This window comes from Pongo pygmaeus, chromosome 6, assembly GCF_028885625.2.
Source record: "Pongo pygmaeus isolate AG05252 chromosome 6, NHGRI_mPonPyg2-v2.0_pri, whole genome shotgun sequence".
In the NCBI taxonomy this organism is placed as follows: Eukaryota; Metazoa; Chordata; class Mammalia; order Primates; family Hominidae; genus Pongo; species Pongo pygmaeus.
Genome location: NC_072379.2, coordinates 5,951,418 through 5,964,758, shown reverse-complemented (window position 1 = coordinate 5,964,758; position 13,341 = coordinate 5,951,418). Strand labels below are relative to the sequence as shown.

The window sequence follows — 13,341 nt, the reverse complement described above, 5'->3', positions numbered from 1 at the left end:
GGGGATGTTACTCCTGTCACACGGGGTGTACTCCCTGTGATATTCTTCATAATATCCTAGGGGGATGTTACTTTTAATGTCACCGGGGGTGTAGATCATGCATGTTCAACGACTTTGATACTATTCCTAATATCCTAGGGGCATGTCCCGCCTAATGTCACATGGGATGTTCACCATGTGTGTACACCTGCTGTGATATTATTCGTAATATCCTAGGGGAATGTTACTCCTGATGGCACAGGCAGTGTACACCATGTGTGTACACTGTGCCATTACTTGTAATATCCTAGGAGGATGTTTCTTTTAATGTCACAGAAGGTGTACAAAATGTCACACGAGGTGTTCACCTTGTGACATTATCTGTAATAGCCTGGAAGGATGTTACTCCTAATAGGTCACAGGGGTGCATACACTTTGATATTATTTGTAATCTCATAGAGAGATATGACTTCAAATATCACAGTGGATGTACACACGTAGTATATACCCTGTGATATGATTCATAACACCCTAGGGAGATACAACTCCTGATATCACAGTGCGCGTACCCCATGTGTGTACACCCTTGATATTAGTCGTAATATCCAGGGTAAAGATTACTCGTAAGATTACACAGTGTGCACACCCTGTGATATTTTTCATATTATAGGGAGATATTCCTTCTAAGATCACAGTGGGTGTACCCCATGTGTGTATATCCCGTGACAGTATTTTTTGTATCCTAGGGAGGTATTACTCCTAATATCACAGTGGGTGTTCACCCTGTGATATCATTCTTATTTGAACTTGCTGCCTTTTTTAACCCACACTACAAAAGAATAGAACAGATAAGATATTGAGATTAGACCGTGCTGCCGTACGGCCGCCGCAGGACACCTTTAATATCCGTTTCTCAGGCTGTAGATGAAAGGGTTCAGCATGGCGGTGACCACCGTGCACATCACTGAGGCCACTGCACCCTTTCTGGGGGAAGATGACACATCTGATCTGAGGTACCCCCCAACGCCTGTTCCATAAACTCAGCAAACAGCTGACAGGTGAGACCCACAGGTGGAGAGGGCTTTATACTTTCCCACCTGACGACGAAACCCTCAGAATTGAGGAAACAATTTTAGAGTAAGAGAAAATGGTCCCCGAGATGGGAAGAAAAGCAAACATGGCGGCAGGGAAATACATGATGATGTTATTGGTGAAGGCATCACAACATGCAAGATGGGGGAGTTGAGAAGGATCACAGAAGAAATTCGGAATTTCCACATCCTTGAAGTAGGTCATTAGCAAGGCAATCAAGTGGTGCAGCTGGGAGTCTAAAAGACTGAGAAGAAAAAAAAAGACAACAAAACTAGGAAGCCACAGAAACACGGGCTCATGATGACTGAACGATATAGAGGGTGACAGATGGCTACAAACCGGTCATAGGCCATCACACTCAGGAGCATGTCTCTCTTCCGTGCCTCCAAAAATGGCAAAGAGACATCTGAGTCAGGCAAGCCTGCAGAGGAGATGACTCTGCTGTGAGATTGGATGTCCACAATCATCTTCGGGGCCGTGGTGGAGGTGAAACCGATGTCAGGCAAGGACAGGTTGGAGAGAAAGAAGTACATGGGGGTGTGGAGGTGGGAGTCAGCACTGATGGCCAGGATGATGAGCAGGTTCCCCAGCACTGTGACCAGGCACGTGAACAGAAACAGCCCAGTGAGGACCAGCTGCAGTTCGGGATCCCCTGAGAGTTCTAGGAGGAGGAATAGAGAGACATCTGTTAGATTCTGTGGGTCTGCATAGTTTGGACATCTTTTGCCTAGAAAAGGGGGTTGAAAAATCACAAACAAGTAAACCAACACCCGGCATTGTGTCTGCATTTTGAATAGAAGCAATTCACAAGTCATGTTTTCAGATTTCAGAGCAATCCACACTCAGCAATATTTTGCAGTTCTGACAGACTTCATTGTCCTCTAATGCTTTCATCTTTGATTTCTGTGTTATTCATTTCTTCCTGTACACACCTGCCTTAGAGATACTAGATTCAAGAATTTCCAAGAACAAGATCATCATACATAACAAATTCATAACTGCTAGAAAATACAGCCTATCTTTTCCGAAGAAAACTATGTAATAATACCATTCTCTTCACTTGAAGAAAAAGGTTATCCTAATTAAAGGAAATTAAGAACTCAAATATTTTATTCTACTAGATGGATACAAATTCCCTTGATTTAGAACATTTATAAACACTGTATAACAGCTGAGACCATGTCATCTGGAAATGAAAGTTGATAGTGATTTCATCGTTATGTTTTCTGACTTTTCTCCTTCAAGAGAGTAATTGCTTCCTCAAATCGGTGGGTCTGGTTTTAAAATTCATGTAAGCTAGTACTCCTGTCCTTAGCTTAGGTGGACTTAGAGTTTTCATCAGAAAGATTGGCCGGACGCAGTGGCTCACACCTGTAATCCCAGCACTTTGGGAGGCCGAGGAGGGCGGATCACGGGGTCAGGAGATGAAGACCATCCTGGCCAACATGGTGAAACCCCGCCTCTACTAAAAATACAAAAACTTCACCTGGTATGGTGGTGCGTGCCTGTAGTCCCAGCTGCTCAGGAGGCTGAGGCAGGAGAATGGCTTGAACCTGGGAGGCAGAGACTATGGTGGGCCGAGATCACACCACTGCACTCCAGCCTGGGGAACAGGAGCAAAACTGTCTCAAAAAACAAAAAACAAGAGGAATCAAGTAAGTCAAAGTCACACTTATGACAGCCAATTTTTGTGAACCAAGGAAGTGTCAATTCAAGAATTAACATAGATTTTTACTTTTGCTCTCTCCTCTATGCCAGGCAAGATATAGGCTCTGGGAAATTATTAATTCAGCTTATTAAATCTCCCAGTTCTTTTCAATACAGAGAATATTTACATGAGAAAAGTTAAAAATATAAGTTACAAAAAATACCGTTAAGTGATGCTGTCTCATTTATGAAACCACCTAATTGCTCTAGGTATCTTTCAAAAATTTCAATTTACCCTGAAGTTTCCATTTACATACAGAATATCACCCACATTTTTGTTATTTTTCAGTTTTCTCTCAATGAATGGAATCACCAAAATTTTTATTTTATTTTTTTGAGATGGAATCTCACTCTGTCACCCAGGGTAGAGTGCAGTGGCACAATCACAGTTCACTGCAACCTCCACCTCCAAGGCTCAAGCGATTCTCCCACCTCAGCCTCCCAGGTAGCTGGCACTACAGGCATGCACCATGATACCTGGCTTTTATAAAAATTTTTTGTAGAGATGGGGTCTTGCTATATTGCACAGACTGGTCCTGAACTCCTGGGCTCAAGCAATCCTCCCACCTTAGCCTCCCAGAATGCTGAAATTACAGGTGTGATCCACTGTGCCCTGCCTCACTATAATTTTTAAATCATAAAATTATCTGAATTCTGTACGTTCCTTGAGCACATGGACACTTTTTCATCAATGGGGACACATTCCTACTATAAGGCTGAGAAAAGAGAAGGGAGTTCAATACTTACTGAATAAATGTAGGCATAAACCTCACTACCTGTTTCAAAGGCCTCATTATTTTCTTCTCTAAGACAAATACAGAGTCACTTTGCAGTCATTTACAGATTTCTCTTTAAACAACCATGGAGCCTAGAAACAGGGGTAACTGGTTGGACTCTCAGTTCTAAAAGAATGCCGTGCTTACCTTGTACATGCTGTAGCACTGCTGCAGCACTGAACTATAAACCTTGTCCTGCAAACACGAAAACACAGCACACATCTCAATTCAAGGGAAAAACAATGTCTATTGGACAGATGGCAAAGGTACACTGACTCTTGGCCAAACAGTATAATGTTTATAAACTTGGTCCCACCATAGTTGTGTGCTGAAAAAAGTGTTTACTTTTTTTTTTTTTTTTTTTTTTTTTTTTGAGAGGGGAGTCTTGCTCTGTTGTCCAGGCTGGAGTGCAGTGGTGGAATCTTGGCTCACTGCAACATTTGCTTCCCTGGTTCAAGAGATTCTCCTGCATCAGCCTCCCGAGTAGCTGGGATGACAGGTGTGCGCCACCATCCCTGGCCAGTTGTTATAGTTTTAGTAGAGACAGGGTTCCGCCATATTGGCCAGGCTGGTCTTGAACCCCTGACCTCAAGTGATCTGCCCACCTCAGCGTCCCAAAGTACTAGGATTACAGGTATGAGCCACTGTTCCCAGCCAGAAGTGTTTAAATTCCAATTTGTGAATCAGTAAGCCTTAGTATGGGAGGGCTTTCAATATAGATGAAGAGTAGAAGCTATTAGTGAGATAGGGTGCATATACATTTTTATAAGATTGTGCTAATGTAAATGATAAACATAAACCTTCGCTATATACCCCGAGAAACTTCCACAAAAGCCACCTAGTTTAAATCTGACCAAGGCATTCAACATACTCATCAATACATTTTAAAAACTAAATAAACAAACAATGACACATTACCAACAACTCCTCCTCTTGATATTCAATAACTGGTTTCCATCTTTACTCTGTTTTTCAATTATAGGATTCCGAACTACCTACAACGTTTGATAAACTCAAATTATACAATGAATTCATTAGACCATGTTTTTTATTTTGCCTTAGTTTAAAAACTTTGAACATGTTACAGCACCAGAAACACAGCTTCTTAAAGCAGCCCCAAGAACGAATAAAGCAAATAGGAAGAACTTGATTTTAAAATTGCAACCAATTTTATTTTAATTTTACTTGGATGCAACAGCCAGAGAACTTTCCTAAATTCTGAATAGCAAAGATCACCCGTAACTTCACCATACAATTTCAGAAAGATACACTGTGTATGTAAATACCATGACCGTCCAGAAATTTCCTTCTGGTTCATTAAAGAACTGTCTGTTCTTCTGTGTATGTAAAGATTTTGCAGGTTTTGATGGGCTAAAGGTCCTACGAAGGTTAAAAAAATATCTTTGGGACAATTCTCCAGTAGAAGTTTTAAGAATTCACTGAACTCTAAAAGGCACACTTAGAGGTATTACCTTGTAAACTGTACATATAGCTTCACACAATCCGACATTTCTAATCTTTTTTTTTTTTTTTGGAGACGGAGTCTCACTCTGTTGCCCAGGCTGGAGTACAGTGGTGCGATCTCTGCTCACTGCAACCTCCGCGTCCCGGGTTCACGCCATTCTCCTGCCTCAGCCTCCCGAGTAGCTGGGACTACAGGCACCCACCACCACGCCCGGCTACTTTGTTTGTATTTTTAATAGAGACCGGATTTTACTGTGTTAGCCAGGATGGTCTCGATCTCCTGACCTCGTGATCCGCCCACCTCAGCCTCCCAAAGTGCTGGGATTACAGGCTTAAGCCACCGCGCCCGGCCTCTTCTTCTTTTCTACCTCATTTGGATGATAAAATAAAATCTTATTTTCCTCCTGAAACATGAGGAAACAGAAGCACATCATGAATAGAAACATTTCATCTTAGCTATTGAAAACGCTAAGTTCAGTGTCGACCTCTTGTGGCGCACATGCTAATGACAAAACAAAAGAAAAATCGGTTTTAGAAAAACAGGAATTGTAATCCTGGCACTCTGAGAGGCCGAGAAGGGAGGATCACCTGAGCTCAGGAGTTCAAGACCAGCCTGGGCAACACCGTGAGACCTCGTCTCTATTTAAAAGAAGAAGAAGAACAGGAATTATCTCATCATTGTGCAAATACTGCCCACCAGTCAGAAAGGCAACTTCGATAGTCAATAAGTCACATCTGAAGTAGCACCAAGTAATTTTTATGAAAACTCAAGTCTCCAGATTTCTTTCCTAGTGCTAATTTGTAATACACTAATGCTTGTAAGAAATAAAGGTGTGCACATCTGCAGACACATAGCTCCCTGAAAATTAAATCCAGCGAGTTCCCAGGCATTTGAACTGGCAAGGTTTTTTTCTTTTTCTGGAGATGGGGGGTCTCTGTCGCCCAGGCTGTAGTGCAGCGGCCCAATTACAGCTCACCTGCAACCTCAATCACAAGCGATCCTCTGGCCTCAGCCTCCTGAGTAGATGGAAATACAGGTGCGTGCCACCACGCCTGGCTCATTTTTCGATTTTTTTTTTTTTTTTTTTTTTTTGGTAGAGTTGGGTGTCTTGCTATGTTGCCCAGGCTGGTCTGGAACTCCTGGCCCCAAGTAATCCTCCCATCTCCGCCTCCTAAAGTGCTGGGATTACAGGCGCGAGTCAGGGCGCCCAGCCTGGACAGTCTTTAAAAGAACTCTGACTTGCTGATAACGAAACACAGCTCCAGACATCCTTTGAGAAAGTCGCCGTCTCCACCTCAGAAAAACAACACACACACACCCTTCCCGGAATTAATTTATTTCCTCATTTGGGTGAAAACTTTTACAGGGTCCTCCAGGCTTGCATCATTTGAAGGCTAGCGTCTGCCACTCTGCTTCCACGCTTCTAGTTGGGGACTACCCACTTAACAAAGGCAAGTTCAATTTTAATTTCCCAGAACTGACACAAAGCAAAGCGCAAAGAGCCTGAACCTGGGGTGTGGAGTGATATAGACGCGACGGGGCTTTATTCCATAGACAGGCATCGACCCATGACCTGAAGCGGTCCCCGCCGCAGCCCCCGGCCCGGGCTCGCACCTGGCACAACGCAGGCTAGGTCAGTGCCGCTCGAGGTGGGCAGAACCACAGGGCCGCCTCCCCGGGGGGCACCGACACCGCCCGCCCGCCGCCCCCTCCGCATACCTCTCCTTCCCGCGGCCCGAAGCGCGGGCTCTAGATGAAGAAACTCAGCAGCGCCCGCGGGAACTTCTTTTCCTGGGCCGCCCAGGGCCCGCTCCCGGCCCCGGCCGCCGCTGCAGCCATCCCGGCCCGGTCCCCACCTCGGGAGCCTCCCACGACCTACCCAGAGACAACAGCCACCTGCTACAACACCGCCCTTCCGCCTCCGTCGCCACCGCCCCGGAAGCGCTCGCCGTCGACCAGGAAGAAGAACCCGCCTCACAGCGTCCTCTTCTGGCACCCCCGGGTGACCTTGTTGTCTGTTTCCTGGCCGAGTTTGTTTTGCTGGCTCGCGGAGTTCTCTCCTAGCTACAGTCGAGAGTTGCGCGTTTCAGGAAAAACTGAGCGGGGCACTGTTTTGTTTTTGTTTGTTTTTTTTTGATAGGGTCTCAATTTGTCATCCAGGCTGGAGTGTAGCGGCGGGATCTCAGCTCACTGCAGCCTCAACCTCTGGGACTCAAGCGATCCCCCTGCCTCAGCCTCCCAAGTAGCTAGGATTACAGGCGCGCGCCAAGGCCAGTTTTATTTTTTGTAGAGATTGGGTCTGTGTTGCCCAGGCTGCTCTCGAACTCCTGGCTTCACATGGTCTCCCACTTCGACCTCCCTAAGTGCTCCGATTACAGGCGTGAGACACCACCGCCCAACCTGTTTTTTTGGTGATATTGTTTTTAATTTAGAGACAGGATCTCGCTTTGTTACCCAGGTTGGAGTGCAGTGGTGCCATCATAGCTCACTGCAGCCTCAAATCCCGGGCTCAAGGGATCTTCCCACCTCAGCCTTAGGAGTAGCTGAGACCACAGGCATGCACCACCATGCCCAGATAATTAAAAAATAGATAGATAGATAGATAGATAGATAGATAGATAGATAGATAGGAGAGACAGGGTCTCACTTTGTTACCGTCTGGTCTCGAACTCTTGTCATCAAGGGATCCTTCTGCCTCTGTTACTGGATGGAAGGTCTTGACCGTGGATTGCCCAGGTTCTTGGCGTGTTGAACAAAGAATTGAACAAAATGCACAAAGTAACAAAAGATCAAAGCAATGAAAACAAACAAAAGAAAAAACCGGAATAAGGAAGAGACGGATTTATTGAAGCGAAAGTACAATTCACACAGCAGGAGCGGGATAGAGCAAACGGCTCAATAGCCCCCATTACGATTTTCATTAAGCTGGAAGAATTAGGTAACGCCCCTAGGTGCCCTTAGAGGCCTCTGATTGGTTACACCCTCTGAAGGATTGGCCTGTGACCAATCAGAGGCTGAAGTGGAGACGCGCACCCCACCCCCCCCACCCCCGCCGTCAATCAGAGGCTGTCACCCTCCCCTCCCCCCGCGCCCCCTGCCGTCAATCAGCCTCTGACTGACAAAATGAACACGAGGCCTCTATGCTGCCTAATCTTGCCTAGAAGTGGCTGCACCTGCTGTTCTTTTGTTTATGCCTTAACCCTTGGTTCCCCTCATTCCCTATTCTGCCTCACCTGGCCTCCCTAAGTGCTGGGATTACGGATTTGAGCCACCCACACCTGGCCCATTGTTTTGTTTTTAGTTTATTTAAAAAGTATTTTATTCTAAGACAGCACTTTGCTCTGTTGCCCAGACCAGAGTGCAGTGGCCAGATCATACCTCACTGCAGCCTGGAACTCCTGGGCTCAAGTGATCCTCCCACCTCAGCCTCGCGAATAGCTGGGACCACAGGTGCATGCCACCATGGCTGGCTAATTTTTAAATTTTTCATAGAGCTGGGGTCTCACTAAGTTAACCCAGGCTGGTCTCGAACTCCTGGGCTCAAGTGATCCACTTGCCTTGGGCTCTCCAATTGCTGGGATTATAGGCATAAGCCCCTGTGCCATGGCAGTTTTTTTTGTAGAAGGAACTGTAAAGACACAAAGGAAGCCTCATTTAGAAAGAAACAAGGCTGGGCACGGTGGCTCATGCCTGTAGTCCCAGCACTTTGGGAGGCCAAGGTGGGTGAATCACTTGAGGCCCGGAGTTCGAGACCAGAGTTGGAGACCAGCGCCGTCTCTACTAAAATACAAAAAACTAGCCAGGTGTGGTGGCACATGCCTGTGGTTCCAGCTACTTGGGAGGCTTGAGGCAGGAGAATTACTTGAACCCAGTAGGTGGAGGTTGCAGTGAGCCAAGATTGCACCACTACACTCCAGCCTGGGCAACAGAGCAAGACCCTGTCTCGAAAAAAAAAAAAGAAAGAAAGAAAGAAAGAAAAGAAACACATTTCTGTTTGGCCCATGAACATCATCTACAGAGTCCTTGTTTGAGAGACCTCAAGTGACCATTGGATCACCCACACCTACAAAGCTTGCCCCTTCCCCCCGTTCCTTCAGCACAGGTCTGGAGGCAGATGGGGCACTGTGTGTGCCACGGGAGCAATATCAGAGGTGGCAGACTCCCCAGAGTGGCTGTTCCTGGACCTTGTCGCCTGGGATTCCCTTGCCTTTGAGTTGTGTGGGTTGTGGCATAGTTGGGATGGCTCATTACAGTTATTTCTTATTTGTATTCACGCCTTGGCAGCATATGGTTTGATCAAACTCAAGAAGACTTTGGTTTAGATTGCTTCATCTGTCACATATTAAGTTTGGAAGCAGAACCACTTCCCTTATCCAGCCTGGCAGAATAGACCACATTTAGGGAAGTGATGAGTTGGAATGTGGACTTGAGACAGATCTGGGTACATATCCACTTTTGCCATTCACCGACTGCACCAATCTCCTTGCATCAAAGAAGAGATAGAGACTCGCTTGTCTCTATCTTTTATTTGGAAAACAGCTAATAGTAAATTCCTGAAGTGAGAATTTCACTTGAAGAATTAAATGGGACTATGACTGTGCATCAAGTGTTAGCACCTAATCATTATTTCATAAACGATTGCTACTGTTCCTTGCTATGGACTTTCCCAATTAGCTTGCTCTAGTGCATGAAATTATTCCATGAGAAATACATGTTTTGGCTGGGTGTGGTGGCTCATGCCTGTAATCCCAGCATTTTGGGAGGCCGAGGCTAGCAGATCACTTGAGGTCAGGAGTTTGAGGCCCAACATGGTGAAACACGTCTCCACTAAAAAATAAAAATAAAAAAATAGCCGTGCGTGGTGGTAGGTGCCTGTAGTCCCAGCTACTCAGGAGGCCGAGGCAGGATAATTGCTTGAACCAGGGAGGTGGAGGTTGCAGTGAGCTGAGATTGCACCACTGCACTCCCACAGGGGGACAGAGTGAGACTCTGCCTCAAAAAATAAATAAATAAATAAAAATAAAGTAAAAGGTGCTATATAAGTGAGTGAGATTAATATTTTATAGTATGAGTCACAGTTTCTCCCAGGATACCTCTGTGTCCTTGTACATGTTTGCCTCTCCCTTCCTCCCACATACAATTCATTGCAGGAGGCATCGAAAGAGGGAGATGACAAAAAGCAAAATGAAACATCCAGAGATCAAAGAAAAGAACATACTTTTACGGTTTCAAAGTTAAGGATGCAAGAATGCTTAGACATCAATGCATCTGCCTCTCCAAACACAGTCCTTGGGTGTGCACGGGTACGAGGCAGGAGTGGTAGTGATGACAGACACCCACATAGGTTTGGAGGCCTCAGAGGAGAGGGTGTGTGTGTCTTTCTCCCTGGGGAAGCTGGGGGAGGTGGTGAGCTTTGCAGAGTTCCCCTCTGGGTCCACCATGGTTCAGTAACAGTAGAGTAACCACGTAACAGGAGTATCTGGACGAGAAATCCTTATTGGTTCAGGAAGAAGCTGAATGATTTACTTGTGCACAGAAGGAATTCAGAGAAAGCCAGTGCTGAGAAGCCTCAAGGTCAAGACCAGGAGGAGGTAGCAGTGGCCCCTCAAGACCACCAGAGTAGAGAGGATTGAGGATGACTCTGTGTTCACTATTCGGACTGAGAATACTCCAGTCCCATGTGGGGCCTTGACTCTCTCCCCCAGCCTATGGTAAGAAGGGAGACGAGGCTGCTTAATTACCTGACATAATTAAGATTCTGACTCCCAGCACAATGGGAATTCAAATCAAGTTCAGTTACAGAAATAGAAGTTAGATGTTTTGCACAAAGATCTTTTGTAGAAAGTCACAGTTCTGGCCAGGCACAGTGGCTCACGTCTGTAATCCCAGCCTTTTTGAGGCCAAGGCGGGCACATCACTTGAGGTCAGGAGATTGAGACCAGCCTGGCAACATGGTGAAACCCCGTCTCTACTAAAAATACAAAACTTATCTGGGCATGGTGGCACGCACCTGTAGTCCAAGCTACTCAGGAGGCTGAGGTGGGAGGATCACCTGAGCCTGGGGAGGTCAAGGCTGCAGTGAGCCATGATCGCTCCCCTGTATGCCAGCCTGGACAACAGAGCAAGACCCTGTCTCAAAAACAAAATAATTTAAGGTGAATAGATTTATATTCATTGTAGAGCCCCTAGGAAAACAATGTCAAAATCTATCCCCACCCCCGCCAAAAAAAGGTGACTTTTTGAAACCCGTGAAAACATATGCAAATGAAGAGTCTTTCCAGTGAATAAATTAACAGGCCAGGTGGAAACCATCCTGGTGATTCCAATTTCATCTGTCTTCTTAAGTGTTTGCAAAGTAACCGCATACCTTCACATGAGCAGAAGAGACAGAAGATAGGTTTTTGCTTGCAATTGGATTCCAGAGTGCTCATTATATAAAATTAAACTGTAGTCCTGGCACAGAATTAACTACGTAGCTTGTAAACCTGTACAAATAGACAAGTATTTCCTATCTTCACTGTTTTGCTATGTTTTGCTTATGAGCTAGAAAGAACTACTTTGTAAATACTGCTACTAAGTCTTTACTAAGTACTACTACTTAGTAATAGCTACTTACAAAATACTAAAGCATTTACTGAGTATCAGTACTTAGCAAATGACTACATACAGAATACTAAAACATTTACTGAATAGCCGTACTTAGCAAATGACTACTTACAAAATATGCAAGTATTTACTGTGTAGCAGTACTTAGCAAATGACTACCTACAGAATACTAAAACATTTACTGAATAGCCGTACTTAGCAAATGACTACTTACAAAATATGAAAGTATTTACTGTGTAGCAGTACTTAGCAAATGACTACTTACAAAATACTAATGTATTTACTGAGTTGCAGTACTTAGCAAATAACTATTACAAAATACTAATTAATTAGATTTTGTGCAATGATATAGTAGTGCTAAATATTAAAATACTTAGTATTTACAAATTACTAAAGTATTTACTAATTAGTGGTACTTACAAGATAGTATTTACAAAATCTTATAAATACTTCATAATGTACAGATGCTGAAGCAAAATACTAGATAATGTTTGAAGTATTTTAATAAATCTTATTAGTCTCAACAACTAAACATTCACAAAGCTGGTTTTTAAATTTTTGTTTTTTTATGCTAATCTCTGTATTGTTCCAATTTTAGTATACGTGCTGCCAAAGCAAACACACAAAGCTGGTTTTAAGATCATGTTCTGGCCAGGCGCGGTGGCTCACGCCTGTAATCCCAGCACTTTGGGAGGCCGAGGTGGGTGGATCACCTGAGGTCAGGGGTTCAAGACCAGTCTGGCCAACATGGTGAAAACCCCGTCTCTACTAAAAATACAAAAATTACCCAGGTATGGTGGCAGGCACCTGTAATCCTAGCTATTTGGAAGGCTGAGGCAGCAGAATTGCCAACCCGGGAGGCGGAGGTTGCAGTGAGCCGAGATCGTGCCACCACGCTCCAGCCTGGTGACAGAGTGAGACTCTGTCTCAATAAATAAATACATAAATAAATCATGTTCTACCAAAATATGAACTACTCTCCCAAACTATAAGCCAAAATTACAATTAAGTAAAAATAGCCAAAATGAAAGCCCACACTTCCAGTCCTGTTTTATAAGCAATTAGGGAAAATAACAGGATGCCTGGTTTTTCAACTCTGTAACCTACATTGCAATCTATACCTTCATTTCTTTCTTTCTTTCTTTTTTTTTTGAAATAGGGTCTTGGTCTATCATCCAGACTGGAGTGCAGTGTTGTAATCACAGCTCACTGCAGCCTCCAATTCCGTGGGTCAAGGCATCCTCCCGAATAGCTGGGACAATAGCCACACCACCACACCCAGCTAACTTTTAAATTTTGAGACGGGATCTTGCTATGTTGCCCCAGCTAGTCTCAAACTCCTGGGCTCAAGTGATCTTTGAAACTTGGCCTTCTGAAGTGTTGGGATTACAGGTGTGAGGCACCGCACCTGGCCATAGACTTTCATTTAAAAGTCAATATATGGCCGGGCATGGTGGCTCATACCTGTAATCCCAGCACTTTGGGAGGCCAAGGTGGGCAGATCACCTGAGGTCGGGAGTTCGAGACCAGCCTAACCAACATGGTGAAACCCTGTCTCTACTAAAAATACAAAATTAGCCAGGCGTAGTGGCGCATGCCTGTAATCCCAGCTACTCGGGAGGCTGAGGCAGGAGAATCGCTTGAACTGGGGAGGCGGCGGTTGCGGTGAGCCGAGATTGCACCATTGCACTCTGGCCTGGGCAACAAGAGCAAAAC

The 13,341-nt window shown here is 44.9% G+C and overlaps 1 protein-coding gene across 1 annotated transcript; it reads right to left on the bottom strand.

The window, feature by feature from the left end:
* Positions 1–1,161: 1,161 nt before the first annotated feature.
* On the bottom strand, positions 1,162–7,855 carry LOC129040826 (uncharacterized; the record flags this gene model as incomplete). The annotated part of the gene is made up of 3 exons (XM_063668068.1): positions 1,162–1,732; positions 6,739–7,083; positions 7,675–7,855. Coding segments are annotated over 3 exons (951 nt in total), but the record flags the coding sequence as incomplete, so codon positions are not given.
* Between the last annotated feature and the right edge of the window lie 5,486 nt (positions 7,856–13,341).